This window comes from Erpetoichthys calabaricus, chromosome 5, assembly GCF_900747795.2.
Source record: "Erpetoichthys calabaricus chromosome 5, fErpCal1.3, whole genome shotgun sequence".
Classification (NCBI taxonomy): domain Eukaryota; kingdom Metazoa; phylum Chordata; class Cladistia; order Polypteriformes; family Polypteridae; genus Erpetoichthys; species Erpetoichthys calabaricus.
The window spans coordinates 234,954,950-234,982,107 of record NC_041398.2 but is presented as its reverse complement, the minus strand read 5'-3'; the positions used below and the strand labels follow the sequence as shown (position 1 = coordinate 234,982,107).

Sequence of the window (27,158 nt, the reverse complement as noted above, 5' to 3'; positions counted from 1 at the left end):
TCCAAATAATTTGGATCATGATGAACTTGGCTGCTTGCATGGCCAGGCCATTCTGATGTATTCATCAGTTGTATGAAAAACTGAGTGAGTTTAAAAGGGTGTGAGCCACCTCTTTGAAATTGTGTGGTTGGCTCTATGTCGGGTGGCATGTGTAAGATGTGACAGTGTGACAGTGCTCATGGCTGCAGTGGGCCTGTTTAGCCAATTTGGTAGGACCTGGACAGTTCAGAGAAACAGCATCATTGTAGAATCATCAGATCATATCCTTGGCTGTACCAGTGCATTAAATCCCCCATATGGTAATGTCTACAGGCAGATGACTCGAAGAAGTGGGAGTGATCTCACATTATCCATTATAATATCAGCCTCCATTTCCCTCTTTGATGACGAGTCTCACTTTCCCTTTGGGGTTTATTTGCTCATTGAAATATAGATAGTCTGGCAGTCTTTCAGACCTACTCCACACCAACATGTCTTGTCAGGTCTGGTTGGGGAGCATTCACTGGTACAGCACATTGCCACACCCACCACATGACTGAAACTGCTCAGGATCCCAGTTGGCAACCCCCCAGGCAGACATACAGTCCAGTCCCACACTTCGGAAATGACCGTCTATCTGCCACACCCAGGTGTTACGTGGACATCCCCTTGGCCTGGTCCAGCCTCTTGGGTCCTCAACATTGAGGATCCTGCAAGCCGAATCATCCTCGGGGAATTGCGCCACATAGCCGTAGTGCCGTAACTGATGCTCCCTCACAATGCAGGTAATGTGACTCATCCGAGACTCCATGCGTAACCGCTCATTCGACACAAAGTCAAACCAGCGGTACCCAAGGATTCTGTGAAGAGACACAGTACCAAAGGAGTCCAGTCTTCATCTCAGGTCACTGGATAGCGCCCATGTCTCACAACCATATAGCAAAACAGAAAGCACCAGGACTCTGAAGACTTAGACCTTCATCCTTTTGCATAGATATTGGGAGCGCCACACACCCCTTTCCAGCAACCTCATGACCCCCCCATGCTCTCCCAATCCATCTGCTGACTTCATGAATGTCACTGCCAAGGTAAGTAAATCTCTCGACGAGGTCGACACTCTCTCCGCAAACAGACACACTGCTGATGGCTGTGCCCAAGAGGTCATTAAAGGCCTGGCTCTTGGTTTTTATCCAGGACACTTGCAAGCCCAGACATTCAGACTCCTCACTCAGTCTCTCGAGTGCCCCAATCAGAGCCTCCATTGACTCCGTGAAGATCACAGAATCGTCAGCAAAGTCAAAATCAGTGAATCTTTCTTCACCAACAGATGCCCCACAGCCGCTGGACCCCACGACCTTGCCCAACACCCAGTCCATACAAGCATTGAACAGAGTAGGAGCAGAACAGACTGCTGATGAACCCCAGAATCAACGGGGAAAAACGCAGAGGTCCTGCCTCCACTCTGCACAGCACTCATAGTAGCAGTGTACAGGCCGGCCATGACATCCAGTAGCTTTCGGGGGATCCAGTGAAGTCTCAGGATATCCCACAGGGCATCTTGAATCAACACTAACATGGAAACATTTGAAAACAAAATTTTAATTCATTTAGTCTTTCCATCCAGACTAAAATGGTTTTGAGCTCTGAAAATTAATCTATTTAGAAGCACTCTTCAAAGTCTATACATTTGAAAACACCTGGGGCCTCATGTATAAACGGTGCATATGCACATTGCGTATACCCATTTCCATGCTCACATAAAAACTAAACTTGGCCTAAAGCCTCGCGCATTTTCACGCTAGCTCAAACCCTGGAGTACGCAAGTTCTCTGCTCGGTTTTGCAAAGTGGCGGCACCCAGCGTCAAAGCAGTGCTACTGTTCCTGTGTGGTTTCCCTTTCTTTTTTAGATCCACATCCCTGACACAGCTTTATCAAATACACTGAAATTAACCACATATTGTTTATTAGTTTAAGGCATCTGATTGTAATTAACCTGTAACAATATAAAGGTCCACGGAATGGTCAAACTATTCCAAATACCATACCTGCTTTAGCGTTGTTACTCTCACTGTACCTTCTTCTTCATCTTCTTTCAGCTGCTCCTGTTAGGGGTTGCCACAGTGGATCATCTTTTTACATATTACTCTCACTGGACCACTCGGAGTATTTATATCACTGTACCTGAGTGTGGAATCACAGCTGTACAGTAGCTGATCGGAAAGAGAATTATCGGTATACAGCATCAAGCACACGCTGCCTCAGCCATGCTGTCTATTTGAACTGCTCTCATACGGCAAACACTTCAGAGCCTTTCCTGTACTGACCTCGCGGTTCAAAAACAGTTTCATCCCAAGAACTATAAATGCACTCAATCACCTCACTGTAAACTTGTGATACAGTTATAATATTGCACAACCTGAGCCATTTTATAAAGCGTGTATTTACATATGATGACAATATCATTTTTAAGATGAAATGCAGCAAAATATGTTTATTACATTATACAGATAAAATATTAATATCATTTAAATAATCTATATTGTTAATAATTAAACATGTGAGGACACAGTGTCACAGCGCTAGCAATGAGCTGACGCCTCATTCGTGGATTGTTCCTGTCTCGCGCTGTATTCTTGCTGGGGCTGGTGTAACACTGGATGGATAGATGGATAGAATAATTAAACATGTACTACAAAGATATTTCAATGTTCCTTAAAAGTTTTGAAGAATCGGCATTCTAAGCTTACAGATGGCTTAACGTCTATTACAGAGCTGATTGTGTGGCGATTGGGTACTTGGAGAAAGAAAAGGAAGGACAGGAATTGGGGGTTTCATTTGAAAGATACAGTACTGCTGCAATAAGTTATTTCATCGAAGGTCATGCACTGCACAGCAAGCATTTTGCATGAGGCAGGAACAATCTCTGGACGGGTCACCAGTTTGCCACTATCACTGCTCCAATGTGTCCCCATGTTTAATAACATGCTTAAACTCCTATCATCATGAAAATGATATCAAGTATACATCTCAGTATTTTAATTATTCAGAGAGCTGTAATATCACGAATGTAATGGATTCTGTGTCCTGTTGGAGGAAGAGAAAGCCTGTTTAAGAAGCACGTAGTGATTCACACACATAGAGCACATAGAAGAACACATACAAAACAAAGCATTTAACGTGCTACTTTAGTTACGATGGGATTTGAGAAACTAGTAAATTAAACGATTTTAAGATTAAGTTTATGATGTCCTATTTTAATGACAAAATAACTACGGGATTAAAGTGGAAATTTCAAGATTAAAGTTGACATTTCAAGCTTTTTTCCCACTGTGTCCCTATTTTTTTGTCTTATCTCTGTACCCTAATAAGCTTTCATATGACACTCAGACGTTGGGCTACAACTCGCCTTTTCACAGCAACATTGATATCTGACAACTTCCTTATTGTTTCGGGCACTGTGCGACTTTGTGAACTTGAGCTTTTGAGTTTCTCCGACACTCTATGTCACTCGATCAAATTCCTTTTGTTGTTTATACCACTGTTTAAACCAACAAATAATAATGGGGTTTTTTTTGCCTCTACATGGTATTTGCTGAAATTCTTCTACCTGTGCTTTTGCCATTGCCTTTTCACAGAACGCTGAGGTTAAGGGGTATTTATATTGATTTGCATATTTAAAGAGGCGTAATTCTGGGAGGAGTTGGGGAGTGGCGGCAGGCGCGTGCACGTGTGTTACTTTTCACGCTGACCTGGATTTATGGAGCGGAAGAATGTGGAAGTTTTCTCATGCACATATTCATGCATCTGGATTTGTTTGTGCGTATGCACATTTCCGCTTTTGTCCATACGCCATGTTTTAATGTGAATTCTTTGCACGGTGTTATGCATGAGGCCCCTGGTCTTAATTTACAGTGTAGATGGGAAAAAAGTTTTTTGAAAGCACATGACTGCAAGTGATAAGGCACCAAGTTCAGCATAGATGTGATAATTACCTGATGATGATGATGTCATCTTTACTGTTGGGAGTTCATATTTTTCTAACTTGTCTGCTGATGGGTACTCAGATATTTTGTACATATTTTGGTATTTTTGATATTTGGTACACTTTATTAATCCCCAAGGGGAAATAGTCTTTTCCTGTGGCCTTTGGAGGTCAGAGTGCAGGGTCAGCCATTGTAATATGTACTGTGGACTCAGAACATTTTCAGACCCCTTCACTTTTTTTAATATTTTGTTGCAGCCTTATGCTAAAATCATTTAAATTATTTTTTCCCACATCAAGCAACACTCAACACCTCAGAATGACAAAGCAAATAAAGAATTTTAGACATTTTTGCTAATTATGTAAAAATAAACTAAAATATCATGATACAACTACTCAGACCCTTTGCTATGCCACTTTGGCTCAGGGGCATCGCATTCTGTAGATGATTTTTGAGATGTTTCTACACCTTGTTTGGAGCTTACACGACTGGACATGATCTGGAAAGGCACACACCTCTCTAAGAAGGACCCACAGCTGAGCAAAAACCAAGTCATGAGGTGGAAGGAATAGCCCGCAGAGCTTGGAGGCAGGACTGTCTCTAGCTGCAGAGCTGGATGAAGGATACAGAAAATTCCTGCAGAATTGAAGGTTTCCAGGAGCACAGTGATCTTGTTGTCTTAAATAGAATGAGTTTGGAAGAACCATGACTCTTCCAAGAGCTGGCCAACCGGCCATACTGAAATAATATTGTTTGGGAAATAAGGCCATGGTAAGAGAGATAACCAAGAACCCAATGATCACTCTTACTGAGCTCCAGATGAAAATGTGGAGATATGTGAAACTTCCAGAGGCCTAACCATCAGGATAACTATTACAATAGCACTCTCCACAGTAAATGACATATAGAAACCTGCATGTAGTTAGCAAACAGGCACCCTAAGGACTCTCATACCGTGAGAAAGAAGATTGTCTGGTCTGATGAAACCAAGATTAGCGTCATATCTGATGGAAACCAGGCACCACTCATCACTTGTGCAGTACCATTGCCATGGTGAAGCGTGATGGCGGTAGCATCATGTTGTGGGGTTGTTTTTTCACAGCAGACACTGGGAGACTAGGCAGAGATATCCTTTATGAAAACCCGCTATGGAATGCTCAGGAGTCCGGACAGGGTTGATGGTTCACCTTCCTACAAGACAATGTCCCTAAGCACAAAGCAGCAACAACACAGGAGTGGCTTAGGGACAACTCTGGGAATTTCTATGAGTTGCGCAACTGGAGACCAAACTTGAACCCAATTTAACAGCTTCAGAATGACCTGAAAATAGCAGTCCACCTTAGTCAGTATGCCCGTGTCGATCAAACACAGGAAGCTCTGCAGTCTACCTTGACTCTACAATGTAGGAAGATAAGGAAGTAAATATAGGTAAACAACATTCAATGTGGCGTTTATATAAGTAACATATAAATGTTTATTATAGAAGGACCATCACAAAGCTAATCACAAATGGAACTTTGCACGATACGTCGGCGAGATCGCCATATCCTGCTGTTTCGTTGAAGGACATGCGTGTGGCAAAATGACTGGCAGGATGATGCCCAACAGGTTCCTTTTTTCGCCTTTACGCTTGGTGCAGCTGCGTTGTTCTATGTGAATGGACATTTCTTGTGGGGAGGGCTTCTGTTCTCTTTCTCCGATCTAGAACCCTCATCCTCATCTGAGTTCACCTCTGCTATAGCACGTCTTTATGTGAAAACAGCAGTGTCAGATCGGGGCGAGTGTGAATGCGACGGAGATAATAAAACTGAATAATAAAAAATGCTAACCTTTACAAGTACCATACATTTACACCGGCTGTTACAGAATCAAATCAAATTAAAGCTTTTATTGTATAGCAGTAACAATAAGAGCACCTCACTACTCAAAATGGTAATTCTGGAGGGCACCCAGATTCGATCCCAGTACTTCTTGATTATGAGTCAGCAGTCTTTATCGCTGCACCACTCAAGAGGTTGTAATCATTACATTAATCTAGCCACGATGTAATAAAGGTATGGATGACTGTGAAATAAAGGATTTTAGTGGACTTTACTACCATGGAGATTTGTTTTTCAAAACTTAGTGACAACTCAAAGATGATACCTTGGTTTCTGACATCATTACGAATCATTGCTGCCAAGGATCCTAACTGAGTGCCGATTTCAACTGCAGATGTGGTAGGACCTCTGATTTATTTTCATTTAAGTGTTTAATTTAGTACTAGAGGGCTTCACCCCCTGCTCGCTTAGCTCGCCAACCCCTTTCGCCCCGCCTGCGCTTCGCGCCGTTGTAAAGAGGGGGCTGAACGCACCCCAGGGAGATGCGTCTGCTCCTCCGAAAAAACGCCTAAACGGTGATACAATGTGATACAAAAAAAAATTTTTTTAACTCCTCTTTACTCGATCAGTTGTTGGCTTGCTTCTGCTGCCATGCTGTGTGATCTGAACTTCGCTTGCTTAAACCCCTAACGCGCCACACGCCATTGTGAAGAGTGTGGCTCAATGCACATCATGGTGATGTGGTCACTCCTCTGAAACCCCTCTTAAACGGTGATACATTGGGAAACAAGTAACAGGGTTTTTTTGACCTCCTCTTTGCTTGATCAGCTACTGGCTTGCTGCTAGCTTGCTGCTGCTTTCGTTCTGGGTGATCGGCATTTAGGGCGGCGTTTCGAACATTTAAAAGCCTGTACAGCACTAAGTGATCTCTTTTCGCTTTTCCGTTTGTTTGTGCTAATGTGATCTTTTCACTCATTTTTTTGAGACTTTCAAATTTTCCTACTTCCATTATCTCTAACCTGCTCTGCATGTGTATCACTGGACCCGCTTACAAAGGTTGTAAGTATGACGTGACATGCCTGTCTCGCGGGATGTGAAAGTGTCTCTCCGTCTCTCTTGTGCCGGAAAAAAGTCTTGTCCCAAGATTTTTTTATATACAGTAATCCCTCCTCCATCGCGGGGTTTACGTTCCAGAACCCCCCGCGAAAGGTGAAAATCTGCGAAGTAGAAACCATATGTTCATATGGTTCTTTTTATATATTTTAAGCCCTTATAAACTCTCCCACACTATTATAAACATTTCCCGCACAATTATACAGCATAAGCCCTTTGTATTCTCTTAGATATTAGGTAAGATTCGTTGAAATTATGTATGTAAACACAGTTTATATAAAGTAAAACCTAAATATCATTTTAAAGATATCGAGTGTCTCCGATATCACATATGTTACAGCCATTACGACAGACAGGCCACCAGCAATAAATACGTACAATGCAAGAAAAATTGTATACAGTAAAATGTGTGTGCAGTGACACTAAACTATGTACATGTAATAAGTACTGTACGTAGATAATTAAATATGGTTACTCACCAACAATGACACGATGACTTGTCCGATAACGATGAGTTTAATTTTACTGCACAACAAAGAGCTCTTCTAAAGGAGCCTCTTCAGGCGACTGTGTAGCACCGCCGTTGTTCTTCTTCCAGCACTCTTCAATCCAAATCCCTAAAGCAGATTCCATCTAGACTACTGCCTTATCACGTCCACTTGCAACTTGTTTTGCGCCCTGGTTAAAGGACACGGCGGCCGTAGATCTTATATGCTTTTCCTTCTTTTTAAATAAAAAGAATCGTGGACTCATTGATGCTGTAATGGTGTCCTGCAGCGGTGTAGCTGTTCCCTTCCTTCAACATATCCAAAACTTTTACCTTTTCTGCAATCGTTTGCATCATCTGTTGGCGCTTGGACACGGCAGTAGCAGGAGCACGTTAATGCTGAATGAGTGAGACGAGACTTCCTGATTAATGCAGCACTCCGTCGCTGAGCCAATCAGCACACAGGAACTTAACTGTGTACTCTGATTGGGTAGCTTCTCAGTCATCCGCCAATAGCGTCCCTTGTATGAAATCAACTGGGCAAACCAACTGAGGAAGCATGTACCAGAAGTAAAAAGACCCATTGTCCGCAGAAACCCGTGAAGCAGCGAAAAATCTGCGTTATATATTTAGATATGCTTACATATAAAATCTGCGATAGAGTGAAGCCGCGAAAGTCGAAGTGCGATATAGTGAGGGATTACTGTAATAGAAAGATACAGTGGACCCTTGACTTACGAACTCAATTTGTTCGCGAGTGCTGGTTATAACTCAAGTTGGTTGTAATCAAGACTATTTTTCCCATAAGAAATAATGGAAATACCCATAATGCATTCTGAACCTCCCACAGCAACACTTACTTAACCTTTTCATAATAAAAAAGGGTTGTATAATGTGCATAATTTACCAAAAACACCAATAATGTTTCAAATGTACTAACCAAAAAGTTATAAAAAGTGCCTAGCCTACCAGAAACAACAATTTTATACTGTACTCACCATTTAAGTTAACATCTTTGGCTTGCAGGAAGGGAGGAGGAGGAGAATGAAATGGAAGGTGGTTATTGTTTGGAAGGAGAGCCCCCTTCCATAAGAACATTAAGACTCTGGCTCTCTGGTGTCCTTTCCTTGGTAGAGGCTGTAGCCCACTAGGACCTGCTTCTGGCTCACTAGGTCGCAACCTTTTCGGAAATAAAAACTGGTCTAAGGTTGTCTGTTTCTGTCTTTTCTTCAACACAGTTCTGTAGTATGACATGACATTGTCATTAAGAAAGTTAACGCAACGATTAGCTTTTTTTCTGTCTGGGTGGAACTTCTCAACAAATGTTTGCAGCTCTGTCCATTTTTTTAGGATGTCCTTTATTTCAGACAAATCTTTTCTTTGTAAAATTGTTGAGATGGTGGATTTCAACATGCTGTACATATTAGCGAGATCGGTCACACGAACGCCACTCTCATATTTCCACACAATTTCCTTCTTCGTTTCGATTGTGATTGCTTTCTTCACCTTTTACCTTCTCTTCCTTCCTTAACTTTTTTTCTAGATTTTTTGGGGCCACTTTGATAGCAATTATTGAAATAAATGATATAAATCACTTCACTGACCAAAATTACGTCCACAAACACTCGTATCTGGGCTCCGACTGACGCTTACGAACGCCCTCGGCTGTTTGTTTACAGTCGCACAAGCGGATACACGTGACTGCATTCGGATCATAACTCAAGACATTGGTCATAAACAAAAATTTGGGTCGTAAACCAGGTTGTTCGCATGTCAGGTCAGTCGTATATTGAGGGTCGACTGTAATTCAAAAGACTACCTGAGCAAACATAATGCACAGTTTTTAAATGGTTTATTGCAGGGCACCCGTATCACCGGTATGAAGAAGAAATTGCACCCCTTAGTCACCCAATCAACCAATGAACCAAAACTTAAATCATAATAAATTAAATTAGACTAGACACACCCAAACTTGAGTTGCTGAATGTGAAGATCACCTATCAATTATGGAGAATCCACTGTATCCACTAAATAGTATCATCTCCAGACAGAAGAGCAGCTTCAGCGACAGATTGCTGTCACTGTCCTGCTCCACTGTTATACAAAGTTATTGTCTGTTTTTTTACCTGAATTATTATCAATCTTTAATTAATATTGTTTATTGTATCAGTATGCTGCTGCTGGAGAATGTGAATTTCCCATTGGGATTAATAAAGTATCTATCTATCTATCTATCTATCTATCTATCTATCTATCTATCTATCTATCTATCTATCTATCTATCTATCTATCTATCTATCTATCTATCTATCTATCTATCTATCTATCTATCTATCTATCTATCACCAAATCTGCCCAGGAGTGGCCGGCTTAGGAAAATTACCCCAAGAGCATAAAGAAAACATATCCGGGAAGTCAGAGAAGAACCCAGAGAAACATGTAAATATCTATCTTTCAGCTCAGTTAATGTCAGCATTTATGATTCCACCTTTAGAAAGCTACTGGGTAAAAGAGGAAACCATGGGAGAGTTGAAAAGGTGAAAACCACTGCTAAACAAAAGGAACATAAAGACTTATCTAACATTTGCCCAAAAAAATACTTGGATTACCCCCAAAAATTTTGTGATGATGTTCTGTGGACTGATACATCAACAGTGGAAAGTTTTGGAGGACATGGGTCCTGTTACATCTGGTATAAAGCTAATGTAGCTTCCCACAGTGAGAACATTGTGCCCACAGATAAACATGGTGGTGGTAGTGTGATGGTGTGGGGATGTTTTGCTGCTACAGGGCCTGAGTGACTTGCCATAATTTGAGGGAGGCATTAATTTAGCTCCCTACCAGATAGTAGATCTGAAGCTCAAGCGCAGTTGGGTTATGCAGCAGGACAATGAGTCAAAACACAAGGACGCGTCCACTGCTGAATGGCTGGAAAAAGAAGGTTTTGTGTGGCTAATAATAATAATAATTTTTTACATCTATTTAGCACTTTACTCAATACTCAAAGCTCTTCAGTGAGTGGAGAACTAGCACTAATGTGTAGCACCCACCTGGATGATGCGATGGCAGCCATTTTTGTGTCAGTACACTCACCACACATTAGCTGTTTGGTGGTGAAGTGGTGACAGGTGGTTAGCCAATCAGACACTGGGGATGATTAGGGGCCCAGAATGACTAGGCCGTGGTGGGAAATTTAGCCAGGACATTAGGATACACCCCACTATTTACAAAGGATGCCCAGGAATCTTTAATGACCACTGGGAGTCAGGACTTCGGTGTCACGTCCCATCTGAGGTACTGCACCATTTTTACATTACAGTGTCCAGATCACTGCACTGGGGCATTGGGATCCACATTCAGACCACAGGGCAAGCTCCCCCTGCTGGCCTCACCAACACCTCTTCCTGCAGCAACCTAAGCTTTTCCTAGATGTTCTCCCATCCAAGTACTGGTTGGGGCCGAACATGCTTAGCTTACTGTTCTGAAGTGCATGTGGTATGGCTGCTGGCTAAATCAAAGTCCTGATTTGAATTCCATTGAGATGTTGTAATGGGACCTTAAAATGGGCATTTCATAGTTGAAAACCCTCCAGTGTGACTGAATTAATAACAATTCCGTAAAGAAGAGTGGTCCAAACGTTCTCCACAGCATTGTTGAAGACTCATCTCCTGCTACCAGAAGCATTTGATTACAGTTGCTGCTGCTAAAGATGGAACAATTAAGTATTAAGTTTAGGGGGCAATTACTTTTTCACAAGGGTGATATAAGTGTTAATGAACTTTATTACCTCAATAAATGAACTGACCATTGAAAAACTGTGTATCATGTTTTCTCAGGTGGTCTTTTTTGTTATACTAAATGTGTTTGCAAATCAGAAACGATTAAGTGTTATAAATAGGCAAAAATAGCGGAAATCGGGAAAGGAGCAAATACTTTTCCACGGCACAGTACTTTTCTTTTGATTAAACATTTTCTGAAAGTGTGGAGGCCAAATTCAGCCGTGAATTTGTCAGCTTCTCGTATTCTCAGTGGAGCTGTCCTAAACTAGTTATCTAAATGTCAGCTACTTTATTATTTTTAGACTTACTTGCAAGAAAGCCCAGAGGACAGCATGTGTATTTTTATCCAATCAGAATTAGTTTTTGGCCAGCAGCATCTGGTAACATCAAGCTTTTCAGGAATGGGGGTCACATCATAAAGAATCTCCTCATAACGCAAATACTTTGTTGCTTGTTTGCTGTTGAAAAAAAAAATGTTGGCTTTGAGAAGATGAAGGTTTCGATAACGTTGGTAACTTGATTATAGAAGTTTACAAAGTGTTTCACCTGTGAAACTCTCTGCGGAATGAATAAAGAAGATATTAACTTTTAGTTTCTTATGGCAGAGTCTCCAAGCTATCAATCAAAAAGGTATATCATCTTAAAATTGTGTTTTTGGAAAATAACAATTTAAAATCGTGTGAACGAGATGGTGGATTTGAGGAACAGCATTACAGCATTGCTCTAATAGGGAAGTTCAAAACTACACTTGATGTTATTTTGGGGGAATAAGTGGATGGGTTTGGTGAATTTTATTTTGCTGAATGGCATGTTCTCTTCAAAAGTTATCTAATGTTGTAATGTTCAAATTACCAGAGTCTCTCAGAAGCAATATAGGATGGGTAGGTGCAGCTCATTATGATTTGTATGTGTAGCTGCATTTTTCAATTTATGAATTCTCTGCTGCAGTGCTGGAATTAGATTACACAATCCAGCGATGGACTGGCATGCCCTGTCCGAGGAGTGTTCCTGCCTTGTGTGCCCTATGCTGTCTGGGACGGGTTCCAGCTGCCCTATGACCTTGCTCAGAGTAGAGTGGGTTTAGAAAATGGCTAGATGGATGAAACCCTACCTTTTCACCCATATTAACACTGCTCCACTAAAACTAGAAGGAGGCCTTTGACAGTCAATCAGATCATACGGGCTTCATTATTGGCACTTTATTAGTACACTGTAGACAGCACATTATGCATGTCAAAAAACAATGAGCTCTAAAAAGAAAGCAGACCACCTCATAGCACGTAAACCAATAACTAGTTAGCAGTGATACTGAATGCTGGTCATTCTGAGTCACATTATGTGTCCAAGTATTACTGTGAGAAATCTGTACATATATCTTATATATAAACATCTACATGTGGAAGTGTGTGTGTCTGTCCGGCCCGGAAGTGAGAGGTGGAGTCGGGGTAAGGGCTCTGCCTCCAAGGAAACAGAAAACTCGCTTAGCCGCTAATAACACAATCAAGGTAAGTACATCAGCAAAACCTCAGAAGAAAGACAAAGTTGCTTAGCTGGTAACATCGGCAAAACGGGATCCCTTTTACTTTTCCTCCCAGCGCTAAGACAAAGGCGAGGCGAGCACATTGGTAACATTTCAATTTTTTTCTGACGATTTCAATTGTTTGCAGGACCACGGGCTTACAAAGCTAGTATATCTATAATTTGCTTGAACATTCTGGTTAATTTAGCGACTTCTCCCATCGCGATAGATAGATAGATAGATAGATAGATAGATAGATAGATAGATAGATAGATAGATAGATAGATAGATAGATAGATAGATACTTTATTAATCCCAATGGGAAATTCATATACTCCAGCAGCAGCATACTAATAAAGAAATATTAAATTAAAGAGTGATAACAATGTAGGTATAACAGACAATAACTTTGTATAATGTTAACGTTTACCCACCTAGGTGGAATTGAAGAGTCGCATAGTGTGTTGGAGGAACGATCTCCTCAGTCTGTCAGTGGAGCAGGACGGTGACAGCAGTCTGTCACTGAAGCTGCTCCTCTGTCTGGAGATGATCCTGTTCAGTGGATGCGGTGGATTCCCCAATGATTGATAGGAGTCTGCTGAGCGCCCGTCACTCCACCACAGATGTCAAACTGTCAGCTCCTTGCCTACAATAGAGCCTGCCTTCCTCACCAGTTTGTCCAGCCATGAGGTGTCCCTCTTCTTTATGCTGCCTCCCCAGCACACCACCGCGTAGAAGAGGGCGCTCGCCACAACCATCTGATAGAACATCTGCAGCATCTTATTGCAGATGTTGAAGGACGCCAGCCTTCTAAGGAAGTATAGCTAGCTCTGTCCTTTCTTACACAGAGCATCAGTATTGGCAGTCCAGTCCAATTTATCATCCAGCTGCACTCCCAGGTATTTATAGGTCTGTACCCTCTGCACACAGTCACCTCTGATGATCACGGGGTCCATGAGGGGCCTGGTCCTCCTAAAATCCACCACCAGCTCCTTGGTTTTGCTGGTGTTCAGGAGTAGGTGGTTTGAGTCACACCATTTAACAAAGTCCTTGATTAAGTTCCTATACTCCTCCTCCTGCCCACTCCTAATGCAGATACATTAAGTATCATAGTTTGTTTGCAGTTCTGATTTATTTGTGCGAATCTGAGGGAGACACTGCAGGCCGAGGGGAGGGAGAAGGTGGGCGGGGCCCTCCTCACTCACGCGTCAGCCTCTGTTTGAGTCGCTGTACCTCTCGCCATGTGTTGGAGCGTACCCTGCCTCCGCTTAGCTAGCGATACCTGTTTGTTCAACAGACATTATCCTCTACAGATTGTTAAGAAGTAACGTTTGACGCTTTTGCAGAGAAGCTGCTGATTGGCAGAGATATCACAGCCATGTGCTTTTCTCCCCATGTGGAGGACACTCTCCCATCAGACCTGAACGCAATCAGATACAGTGCCAGCGTTTGACATTGGAGCATACCAACCTTCCGCTGAGCCAGAATTACATTTTTAAAATTTTTTTTTAGTAATAATAATAATAATAACAACAGATATTAACAACAGCCATAGGACTATTCCAGAAAATACATTTAATAATAATAATAATGATAATAGATATTAACAGTAACAATTGGACTATCTTAGAAAATACATTTAATAATTTTAAAAATAATAATAGCAGATATTAACACTAGCAATGGGGCTATCCGAAAAAATACATTTAATAATAACAATAATAATAAGAAGAAGATCAACAAGTACAAGGATTTGGAAATTGAGATTAGTAGGATGTGGAACTGTAAAACTAGAACTGTGCCAGTTATTGTTGGAGCATTAGGTACATTAAAAAAAGATCATAATGACAACTTGAAGATGCTCCCAGGCCATCCATCAGCTAGTGAAGTGCAAAAGATCGCACTTATGGGCTCTGCACACATAATTAGAAAGGTGTTAGAGTAAATCACTTTGGCTTTAATATTAATAATAATAATAATATTAAAAGATATTAATAGCAGCAATGGGACTATCCCAGAAAATACATTTAATAATAATAATGGTGCTGCATGTCATTGATTAACAGATGAATGAAGTTTTTTTAATGCATTGTATGTGTTTATTTACAGGCATTCCAGTCGATGATAAAGTCAACATTTTCATCAACAGTTTCGGTTCAATACAGGAAACGACAATGGTGAGTACAAACCAGTTTCTGATATGTTACAGATACAAAATACAACATGGTGACACCTAGTGGTTAACGCTTTGATCCCAAACCAGGCCATGTCCTTCCATTTTTGTTCTGCTTTTTTTCTCTTTTTTTTTTTGTCTGTTCTTCAAAACAGTTCCTTAAGAAGACCTTTCATGTAGTGCATTCAGAAAGTACTCGGCCCCCGTCATTATTTTTCATTTTGTTATGTTGTGCCCTTGCGCTGAAATCATCATTTTTGCGCTCATCAAGAAACACATAATAACTCTATAAATGCCAAAGCGAAAGCAGGATTTTAGACATTTTTGCTAATTTTTTAAAGCTAAAATGCTGAAATATGATATTGACACAAATATTCAGACCCTTTGCTAGGACGTTTAGCTTACGTACCTTCCATTCTAGTGATCATTGCTGAGATGTTTCTACGCCATGTCTGGAGTCCACCTGTAGTCAATTCAGTTGGATGCACATGATTAGGAAAGGCACACAGCTGTCTGTCGAAGGTCCCACAGGTGAGCAAATACCAAGCTGTGAGGCTAAAGGAATTTCCTGCAGAGCTTAGAGACAGGATTGTGTGGAGGCACAGATCTGGGGAAGACTACAAAAAATTCCTGCAGCATTGAAGGTTCCCAAGAACACAGTGGCCTCCATAAGTCTGAAATGGGCACATGTGTGGAACAGCTATGACTCTTCCTAGCACAGGCCACCCAACCAAACTGAGCAATTGGGGGAGAAGGACCATGGTAAGAGGTGTCCAAGAACCCGATGGTCACTCTGGTATAGGAGTGATGCAAGTAGTGTTAATGGTTGTGATGCACCGTCTGTTGGAATAAAAAAGCAATGCATTTTATTTCTAAAAATGTTTGTGGTGTGCAATCTTTTGGAATGACAGAAACAAGGCACCTGGACCGACACACAGACATCCTTTTATCAAGGTGGATAGAGATACAAAATAATAAAATTAACTTTTACTGTAAGAAAGTGAAAAATAATTGATTTTTAATGTAAATTCATTAAAATAATATTCATACTATTCACAATATTCATACAGTATAGGCACAATCAACTTAGACCTCATTATTTACGTTTGTAGTGCAACATGCAATGCATATGTCTCTATTATATGCCATTTGGTATGTGATTCATAACAGCAGTGTTAATTGTTATGGTGCACCATCTGTTGAAATGAAAAATGCAGTGCATTTTATTTATAAAAATATTTGTGCCGTGCCATCTTTTGAATGACAGAGACATAGCAATGGGACAGACACTCAGATGAGATTCAAAATAATAAAATTAACTAAATATTATTGTAAACGTGCCTAAAGAAACTTCATGAAGCTATTAAAAGTGAAGTGAAAAATTGTTTATTTTTAATCTAAATTCAATTTAATAATATCCATACTATTTATAATATTCATACAATATAGGCACAATTAACATAGATCCAAGCATTGAGGTTTGCAGTGCACCATGTAATGCATATGTCTCTGTTATATGCCATTTGGCATGGGATTCACAAAAGCAGTGTTAATGGTTACGATGTCATCTGTTGGATTGACAAATGCAATACATTTTATTGCTAAAAATGTTTGTGATGAGCCACCTTTTGGAATGACAAATGTAATGTACAAGTCTGCTTTATGACATTTGGTATGGGATTTGCAAAAGCAGTGTTAATGGTTGTGATGCACCCTCTGCTGGAATAACAAATGCAATGCATTTTATTTCTAAAAATGTTTGTGATGCCCCATGTTTTAGAATGACTGAGACACAGCAACCAGATGGAAACACACAGACAAATCTTTGTTTTTAGGTGAATTGATATACAAAATATTAGAATTGATTAACTATTATTATTCTGATTCTTCTTCTTCTTATTATTATTATTCAATTATTTATTATTATTTTGCTGCTTGTCTACGTACACACACTAAAAAAATCTGCTCACATCACTCCTGCCCTCTATGATTTGCATTGGTTACCAGTCTTTTCAAGAATCAAATATAAAATTATTCTCGTCACCTTTAAAGCCCTTCATGGTTTAACCCACGGGAGGGCAGATTCAGTCCTGGAGGGCCGCAGTGGTTGCAGGTTTTTGTTCCAACCCAGTTGCTTAATTAAAAAACAATCCTTGTGAGTTATTTAATTTCATTGCTTGTTAGTGCTTTAACTCTGCTATATCAGGTAATTCTCATATCCGAGATTGTTTTTCCTTTCTAAGGATATCATCCAAATGATTTGAAGTCTAAAACAGACAAGTTATTCTCAGTGCTTCACTTTTTTCTCTTCACTTTCCTTTCAAGTATTTAATTAACCCCAATAGTGCATGATGAATACACACAGGTGTAAATGGAAACAAGCTAAATGGAGAAATGCTGGTTTCTTTTGTCATTTGCATCTGATTGCTAATAAAGAGCAATTAAAAACCAAGACTACAGCTGTTTACAACTAAAACAAGCAATAAGGGTTCAAAATCTTAACGAGCGAGACAACTAAAGTGAAGCAGAAGTGTTACTTGAGCAATAAGAGCTTCTTATTAACTCTTTCAGGGCTGATGTCGACTTTGTCAAAAGGAGGAGTTGACGATAGTAATCAACTATCAACTGTGACAAAACCAACCATTATGTTCTAGTTGGTGTCTTGTTGCTAGAAAGAAAGTTAGCTTTGTTGGTTTTGTACTCCCATGAGTAGAAAGGCACAAACAACAGCAAAAATGGCCCTGACACCTGGCGAGAGATCCAAGTGGATGTGTAAAGTAGAATACTATGGGGACGACGTTTTGCCTGTTCTCTCTGAACTGGACTATGACTTGTCAGACTGATTTTGATACAAGCGATCGAAAACGATTGTGAGGTTCCTGCTTCAGCTGACTGGTCCCCAGCTATTCGTGGTACTGAACAGGTTCAAGTAGCTGACACACCTATGACACTAGGAGGACTGCCACTTAACAATGACAAGGGGTAGAAACCAGATTGCAATGCCCCAGCCATGCGAAGACAGTCTGGCAGCAAGCCTGTCGCACATTCTTGGCAAACTGGCAGCCACAGCCACGTTGTATGTTGATGTCTGTGTGACGCCATTGCTTTTCAGAAAACTATGTTTTTTGGAAAAAATATTCAGCCCTCAAAGAGTTAAGCAACTGGGTTGGAACAAAAATCTGCAGCCTCTGTGGCCCTACAGGACTGAATCTGCCCACCCCTGGTTAGCCCCTCATTATCTGCCTGAGCTGCTGCTTCCTTACACTCCTGCTCGTGCATTAAGATCATCGGACGCTAACTTACTCACTGTACCTAAATACAGGTTAGTAACTATGGGTGGCAGATCTTTCAGTGTGATGGCCCCTAAAATTTGGAATGCTCTTCCTCTCAGCCTTCGCAAGGAAAAATCTATTATTCCTTTCAAACTCCTGTAAAAAACACATCTCTTCAATGAGTATTATTCATTTTTTTGTATGTAATTTCTATTGTCTTGTTAATGTGTTTATTGAATTGTAAGGTGTCTTTGATTGTATGAAAGGCACTACATAAATAAAACTTAATAATAATAATAATTATTATTATTATAAATATGCCAAAAGAAACTTCATGAAGCTATTACAAGTGCAGTGAAAAATAATTATATGTTTAATGTTCATTCAGTATGATAATACTTATGCTATTCATAATACAGTAATCCCTCCTCCATCGCGGGGGTTGCGTTCCAGAGCCACCCGCGAAATAAGAAAATCCGCAAAGTAGAAACCATATGTTTATATGGTTATTTTTATATTGTCATGCTTGGGTCACAGATTTGCGCAGAAACACAGGAGGTTGTAGAGAGACAGGAACGTTATTCAAACACTGCAAACAAACATTTGTCTCTTTTTCAAAAGTTTAAACTGTGCTCCATGACAAGACAGAGATGACAGTTCCGTCTCACAATTAAAAGAATGCAAACATATCTTCCTCTTCAAAGGAGTGCGTGTCAGGAGCAGAGAATGTCACAGAGATAGAGAGAAAAGCAAACAAATCAATAGAGCTGTTTGGCTTAAGTATGCGAAGCACCGCGGCACAAAGCTGTTGAAGGCGGCAGCTCACACCCCCTCCGTCAGGAGCAGGGAGAGAGATAGAGAGAGATAGAGTTTGTTTTTCAAGCACAAATCAATACGTGCCCTTCGAGCTTTTAAGTATGTGAAGCACCGTGCAGCATGTCGTTTCAGGAAGCAGCTGCACAAAAGATAGCAACGTGAAGATAATCTTTCAGCATTTTTAGACGAGCGTCCGTATCGTCTAGGTGTGCGAACAGCCCCCCTGCTCAATCCCCCTACGTCAGGATCAGAGAAAGTCAGCGCAAGAGAAAGAGAAAAGTAAGTTGGGTAGCTTCTCAGCCATCTGCCAATAGCGTCCCTTGTATGAAATCAACTGGGCAAACCAACTGAGGAAGCATGTACCAGAAATTAAAAGACCCATTGTCCGCAGAAACCCGCGAAGCAGCGAAAAATCTGCAATATATATTTAAATATGCTTACATATAAAATCTGCGATGGAGTGAAGCCGCGAAAGGCGAAGCGCGATATAGCGAGGGATTACTGTATTCATAAAGTATGAATCAAACAAAAAAGATGGACTTCACATTAAAGGCAGGAATTCATTTTTAATTCCTGATGTTAGTAATATTAGGTAACATTAGAACAGTTTTGACAAGAACAAGCCATTCAGCCCAACAAGCTTGTCATTCCCATTAAGTCGAGTTTTGAGGGTCCCTAAAGTCCTGCTCTCCACCACACTACTTATTCCATCTATGTGAGCTTTGTCTGTGTGTTAATGTTTGTGCAGTATCTCTCCTTATCAGGTTTCCATTTGTGCTCATGTTCTTATTGTAGAATTTATTTTAAAGAAAGCCGAAGCATCCATGATAACACACACTTTCAGGAGAATTGCTTTATTTTCATGCAACTTGTTTCAGAAGAGGGATTGCACAAACCAAGATTTAAAAGTCTAAAGTCTTCCTCTTGATATATTGTTTTGAAAAGGCAAATCATTTACAGTACTTTTGGAGAAAAATAACACAAGCAGTCGCCTTTTGCTGAGGCAGATTAGATCGAGTCTAGATATGAATTAAAGTATTTCTACAAATATTTGACTTCCTGATGCCTGCATTAGACACAGATTTGACTTATGAGGCTTCATAAAAGTTAACAGCGCCTAATCTGAAGTTTAAAAACATACTTACCACATCAAAGACTCTCATAATATTAACTTTTCTTTACTAGGTTAATGGTAAATGCTTTACTGAAGTTATAAATCAAACAAAAGGGGAAAGCAGGTGGTGTTGAAAGATTATGAAAGCCTTCTTTCTGTTTGTGTTGCTTTTATTTTAATATGGGCACTGTGTAGTATTTCATGTTACCTTTGAGCATTTAAAACCTTGAAAAAACACAGTACAATAAAAGTATTCTACAATATCCACTGAAAGCCCACTTGAAAACAGACTTTATAGTATAAACCGTATATTGTCACAAAGAGGGACACTGTTATGGACACTTTTGCCAAGAAATAACACCACAAAGGCCAAATTATAAAAATAAAGCAGATTTATTCTGGTGGCCACTTACACCACTCAGTTCAGGAACTGGTTCTGCCCACAAAAGTCATAAGGTTAGTCAAAGCCACTCATATGGTCTCCTGCATGATTACTTAATATAATCGTATACACTTAATATAATTAAGCGTTTGTGCTGTGTAATAGACAACATGGGTTGGCTGGCATCTGGGCAGGGAAAGATGGCTCCTTACTTGGCTGGAAGGCCTTTTGAATAAAAGGATGTTGGTGAATGGACATCCGGACCAGGTTGGTTAGTAGTAACGTGAGGCTGTTATAATGGAACTACAAGGGGAGACTGCTTCCCAGGGCCTGGGTGGTGCTGGAAGGTGACATCTCACTGGTGTGCCTCCTGTTCAGACACCTGCAGGGGCTGCATGGGATTTGTAGTTTTGGTGGGAAGCCTGGTTGGGGTCATCAGGGTGAGCTGCTGGTGACAGGCTTTCTTGTCACAGGAGGTTCTGCCTTACCCGGAAGTGCTTCCTGAATGGACTGTGGTAATCAGCAGTAATAATAATAATAATGATGATGATGATGATAATGCTAATACCAGATATCATCAGCAGCTACCGGTTCCCATCTGTGGTGTACGGTCATTTTCTCGATACTTTTCAGCAAAACAGTTTGTCTCAACAACAATTCTTTCAATCACGTCATCATTAAGAAATAACTTCAAGTAAGTAAGTGGATCTGGGCTGTCAACGTTCGCCTTTATTCGTGGCTGCCCCACAAAATCAACACAAGGTGATGCTGGTTTATTTGAAACTGGGTCAACAAAGACCCAAACGTGAGTGTGACTTTCGGATTCATCAGAATCACTTTCGGTTTCACTGTCCATTTCAATTTCACTGCCTGAAGACAGATTCACTTCATCATCACTGCTGATGAGGGGCTCCTCAACATCACTGCTTGTATCACTGTCAAGATCGGGCAACACCTGGGCTACTGAAAAACATTTCTTACAAGACGCCATTATGAGGCTAGAAGAAGACATGTCTACACTGTTACCCAGGAAGGGGTCAGGCCTGACTCTTACCTAAGACACGTCTACACTGTTGCCCGAGTAATGCTAACAGGATTAACGCAGTTAGCATTTTTACAGGCTGATTAATCCTTGGGTCTAAAACATACACGAGACGTGTCTATACAGTTGCACGAGTGACACTCAGGACTAATGCTGTTAGCATTTTTTACAGGCTGATTAATCCTCAGGTCTAAAACTTACGCAAGACGCATCTATACAGTTTCCTGAGTGATACTCAGGTCTAACGCTAAGGAGATTAAAGGGTCAATACTTATGTAATCAATTATTTTGTGTTTAATATTTGTGAGTATTTGTTATTGAAAATTAGATCACTTTTCCATTAAAAAAAGGCAAATTAAATCCACAATCTTATAAAACAATCCAATCAGAACCCTATCACGCACCCATCATGGCTGCCACGCCTTCTCAGCGCACTTTTGATGCGTCCACTAAGCACATCGTCAGAAATGAATATGATGTGTGCATATGTTGCAGTACCAGCAAAAATTTGGGTGGTCATAACGTTCAGGTTTTGGTACGTGACGTCAGCATCGTTGTTTACTATCATTATGGCTGAAGTGCTGATAGAGCAGGTTAGAAATTATCGTCATCTTTATGATGAATGATTTGATGCGTTGAAGCAAATCATCGGACTTAAATGCTGACATCCAAAAGTATTTCTTCATCCATTTCTTGCATAGGCAGTACAAGCGTCGCATATTCCCCATCGTAATACATTTAAAGGTCTCACATACCATCTTCTGTACGATATATTATTTACCCTCTACACCTCCAGACACCTCACACCCAGATAAACAGACTTGAGCGATGAGAATTTAACGCGTGACATCAGCTGTGTCAGTAAGAGACGGGATAGCAGGCTGCTTGCTGCTTGTGCTGACTGAAACATTTGCAAAACAAAAGACACTGATGAGGAGATGTGCGGAGGAATTTAAGGGGGCCGGGGATTATGACTTTTTTCGTAGGCTTAGGGGATTCTAGTGTTAAAAAACTGTACTGCAGAGGAAAGGGTTGAATGTTTCAAATTACTGGGAGTCAACATCAGGAGTTACTTAACGTGGTCCACACACACAAACATTTTGGTGAGAAAGACAAGGCAGCATTTTTATCATCTCAGACAACTGCAGAAATTCAGAGTGACAAAAAGAGTCGTGAAGTCCTTCTACCCTGAGGCTGTTGAACATATACTGGCAGGGTGCATCACCGCCTGGTATGGGAATGGCTCAGACAAGGAACACAGGGCACTGCACAGAGCTGTGCGCTCGGATGAGCACATCATGGGGATATCAGCAACATCGTCCTTACAGGACCTGTCTACAAAAAGGTGCACTACCAAGGTAGCCAGGATCATGAAGGACTCCTCTCACCTTTTCTACTGCCAGTTTAAATGGTTACGATCTGGCAAGTGTCTGCGTTGCTTCAATTTAAAAACAGAAAGACTGAGAAAGAACTTCATTTCCCATAGTCATCTTGTCAGGCATTCCTCAAAATTGTAATCTATTGTTTATATTTATTTAGTTTTGATCTTCTAATAATTATTCAAAAATTACTATGCCTGTGATGTGTATAAGTGCTACACAATTACAATTAACTTGAGTATTTTTAATCCGCTCCTTTTATTATTTAATACTTATTTTTAATTGTATACTTTTTAATTATATTGCACAATACAGTCTGCTCACTGAGCTGCATTTCTCTGTAAACTCCTGTGTGTGTATCTGTGACAAATAAAATCTAAATCTAATCTAATCTAAATCTACATGTACTGTTTTTTAATAATGGCTGATACACTCCTTTGTTATTTTTTTTTTTCAGGACTACCGTGTTAATATTTTCTTGAGACAGAGATGGAACGATCCCAGACTCAGGCTCCCTACTGATTTTAAATCAGAAGCCTTAACTGTAGATCCGAAAATGTTCAAATGCCTTTGGAAACCAGATTTGTTCTTTGCCAATGAAAAAAATGCCAATTTCCATGATGTTACACAAGAAAATATCCTTCTCTTCATATACCGCAATGGGGACGTTCTTCTTAGTATGAGGTAAGGACCAATTTTCTTTCACTGCAGTTATGTAAAAATTAATAATCTCTTCATGCTGACAGAACTGCCATTTTAACCTTTCTTTTATTATTAAAAACAAAAAAAATTAGCCTTAAACTTTGTCATAGAAGGCAGGTGACTTCACACAGCACTCAGTACCAACCCACAAGTTTATTCATTTAGAAATATGCTCAATTTACATCAGAAGGTTTATTTTCTAAACAATTAAACTTGAAAAACAAATATTTTATTTTATAGGACTGGTAATTTCTACACAGTTATCTTTCTGTGCTTATGACTGGAGATCTTCCTTAGCGTTAAATGTTTTGTTTGAATATTTACAGGGGAATTCATAAATAATATACACTAGATAGATAGATAGATAGATAGATAGATAGATAGATAGATAGATAGATAGATAGATAGATAGATAGATAGAAAGTATTCACAGCGCATCACTTTTTCCACATTTTGTTATGTTACAGCCTTATTCCAAAATGGATTAAATTTATTTTTTTCCTCAGAATTCTACACACAACACCCCATAATGACAATGTGAAAAAAGTTTATTTGAGATTTTTGCAAATTTATTAAAGATAAAATAATTGTGAAAGCACATGTACATAAGTATTTACAGCCTTTGCCATGAAGCTCAAAATTGAGCTCAGGTCCATCCTGTTTCCCCTGATCATCCTTGAGAAGTTTCTGCAGCTTAATTGGAGTCCACCTGTGGTAAATTCAGTTGGTTGGACATGATTTGGAAAGGCACACACCTGTCTATATAAGGTCCCACAGTTGATAGTTCATGTCAGAGCACAAACCAAGCATGAAGTCAAAGGAATTGTCTGTAGATCTCCGAGACAGGATTGTCTCGAGGCACAAATCTGGGGAAGGTTACAGAAAAATTTCTGCTGTTTTGAAGGTCCCAATGAGCACAGTGTCCTCCATCATCCATAAGTGGAAGAAGTTCGAAACCACCAGGACTCTTCCTAGAGCTGGCCAGCCATCTAAACTGAGCGATCGGGGGAGAAGGGCCTTAGTCAGGGAGGTGACCAAGAACCCGATGGTCACTCTGTCAGAGCTCCAGAGGTCCTCTGTGGAGAGAGGGGAACCTTCCAGAAGGACAACCATCACTGCAGCAATCCACCAATCAGGCCTGTATGGTAGAGTGGCCAGACAAAAGCCACTCGTTAGTAAAAGGCACATGGCAGCCCGCCTGGAGTTTGCCCAAAGGCACTTGAAGGACTCTCAGACCATGAGAAAGAAAATTTTCTGGTTTAATGAGACAAAGATTGAACTCTTTGGTGTGAATGCCAGGCGTCACGTTTGGAGGAAACCAGGCACCGCTCATCACCAGGCCAATATCATCCCTACAGTGAAGCATGGTGGTGGCAGCATCATGCTGCGGGGATGTTTTCCAGTGGCAGTGACTGGGAGACTAGTCAGGATAAAGAGAAAGATGACTGCAGCAATGTACAGAGACATCCTGGATGAAAACCTGCTCCAGAGCGCTCTTGACCTCAGACTGGGGCGACGGTTCATCTTTCAGCAGGACAACGACCCTAAGCACACGGCCAAGATATCAAAGGAGTGGCTTCAGGACAACTCTGTGAATGTCCTTGAGTAGCCCAGCCAGAGCCCAGACTTGAATCCGATTGAACATCTCTGGAGACGCTTCCCATCCAACCTGATGGAGCTTGAGAGGTGCTGCAAAGAGGAATGGGCGAAACTGGCCAAGGATAGGTGTGCCAAGCTTGTGGCATCATATTCAACAAGACTTGAGGCTGTAATTGCTGCCAAAAGTGCATTGACAAAGTATTGAGCAAAGGCTGTGAATACTTATGTACATGTGATACTTTCCGGATGCACTTTATCTATCTATCTACAGTAGATATGAAAGGCACTATATACTAGATAGTGTAGCGTGTGGCCAGTGCTCTTGCCTGGCTGGGACGCCTCCATGCTGGGAGGACCAGGGGAGCAAGCATGGCCAGAGCATTACCTCCCCCGGGTTCGCTAGATGGTAATCCCGCTGGGTTGCAGGGGTGCCTCAGACTCCCAGAGGGTTTCATGGGAGTTGGAGTGTGGGCAGCCCTGTTGGGATCCAATGGGTTGGTCAGTTCTTCCACCACACGCGGAAGTGCTGCCGCAAATTTGTAATCAAGCACCTGGAGCCAGAGTCAGCAGGAGGAGCGATGAAGCTTGACCCGAAGATTGAAGGAGGAGAAGGAAAAGAGTGAAGGAAGAGACTTGTGGTATTGTGCTGTGCTTGTGCTGGGACTGTGTTATACTGTGAGGAACAGGGAAGACGTTTCCCACAAGGGAAAAAGAAAAAATAAACCTTGTGGGCCATGAACTTGTGTCCCGTGCTTGTCTGTGTTGGGTTCAGCTGGCGGTGCCAGCCTGGTGGGCCACGATAGATAGATAGAACTTTATTTGTTCCCAAATCATGCTCGACTGCAAGCTAAACCCCATGGTAGTCAAGCGAGCACGAGGTATAATAAGATTGCTAGAGGAAGATCTAAGGATATGAGAAAGAATGGAGATGTGCAGATGATTAGAAAGATAAGGATGGGCCAGATTATGGAGGGTCTTGTAAGTAATAAGCAGAATCTTATAATTAATGCGTTATTTAATAGAGAGCCAGTGAAGCTGCTGAAGGACAGGAGTAATATGTTTTATGGAAGGGGTTCTGGTAATAATATGAACTGCAGCATTCTGAGCCAATTGCAGTTTGTAATATAATGCAATATGAGATGTAACCGGAGCATGAACAAGAATAGCAGTGCTGGTAGGTGAAAGAGATGGATGTAAACGGCTGATATTACATTGATGGAAATATGCAGACTGAGTAATATTATTAACATGCTTCTCGAATTTTAAGGTTCTATCGAGAATAATACCTAAGCTCTTAACCTGGGAGGAAGAAGAGATTAGAGAATTATCAATGGTCAATTAAATATTATCACATTTATCCAAAACAGATTTAGTTCCTACCAGAAGAACCTCTGTTTTATCACTATTTAATTTAAGAAAATTAGCAGACAGCCATGATTTAACTTCCTGCAGCCAGTCAGAGAGGGAAGAAGGTGGAAGAGTTTATCCTTTTGTTACCAAAAGTTTTTGAAATCCAATGTAAATTTCACTAAATTTACCCAGCTAATTCTAAGCAAAACGTTTTCAGATACAGATATGAATTGCACAGAAGTTAAACTCTCTCCAGAAATCAATAGAAAGAAACATGTATTAATATTGTTCAGAAATTGCTTGTTTATTTTCTTAATTACAGCATATTATTTTCTCTTATGAGAACAAATCTATTCATTATAAGACTTTATTCATGATCAATTTTTAATCTTTTTTGGGAATCTCTTCGTTAATTATGAACCACAAAGCTGTTTGTTAAAGCCTTACAGTCTGTTACTGCAAATTTTCTACCCTTTTGCATTATTATTGATGTGTTTTTTGCTTCCTTTATGTTACTTTATTTGTATTCTTATAAATATTTTAAAATATCTCTCTATATATTGCAAAAGATGACAAGACAAAAGACAGAAGCGTTTGGGTGATACCGTGACCCTGTATATTATCAAGGCAAATGTTTTGAGGCTTTTCA

At 40.5% G+C, this 27,158-nt stretch overlaps 1 protein-coding gene across 1 annotated transcript in view; it reads left to right on the top strand.

Annotated features, from left to right (window-relative positions):
• The window catches only part of glrbb (glycine receptor, beta b), a 134,088-nt gene that overhangs the window by 34,007 nt on the left and 72,923 nt on the right, over positions 1-27,158 (top strand). Inside the window, exons 4-5 of the mRNA XM_028802666.2 lie at positions 14,790-14,857; positions 23,316-23,542. Of these exons, the coding sequence (XP_028658499.2) occupies positions 14,790-14,857; positions 23,316-23,542 (295 nt within the window). The remainder of the gene's footprint in view (positions 1-14,789; positions 14,858-23,315; positions 23,543-27,158) is intronic.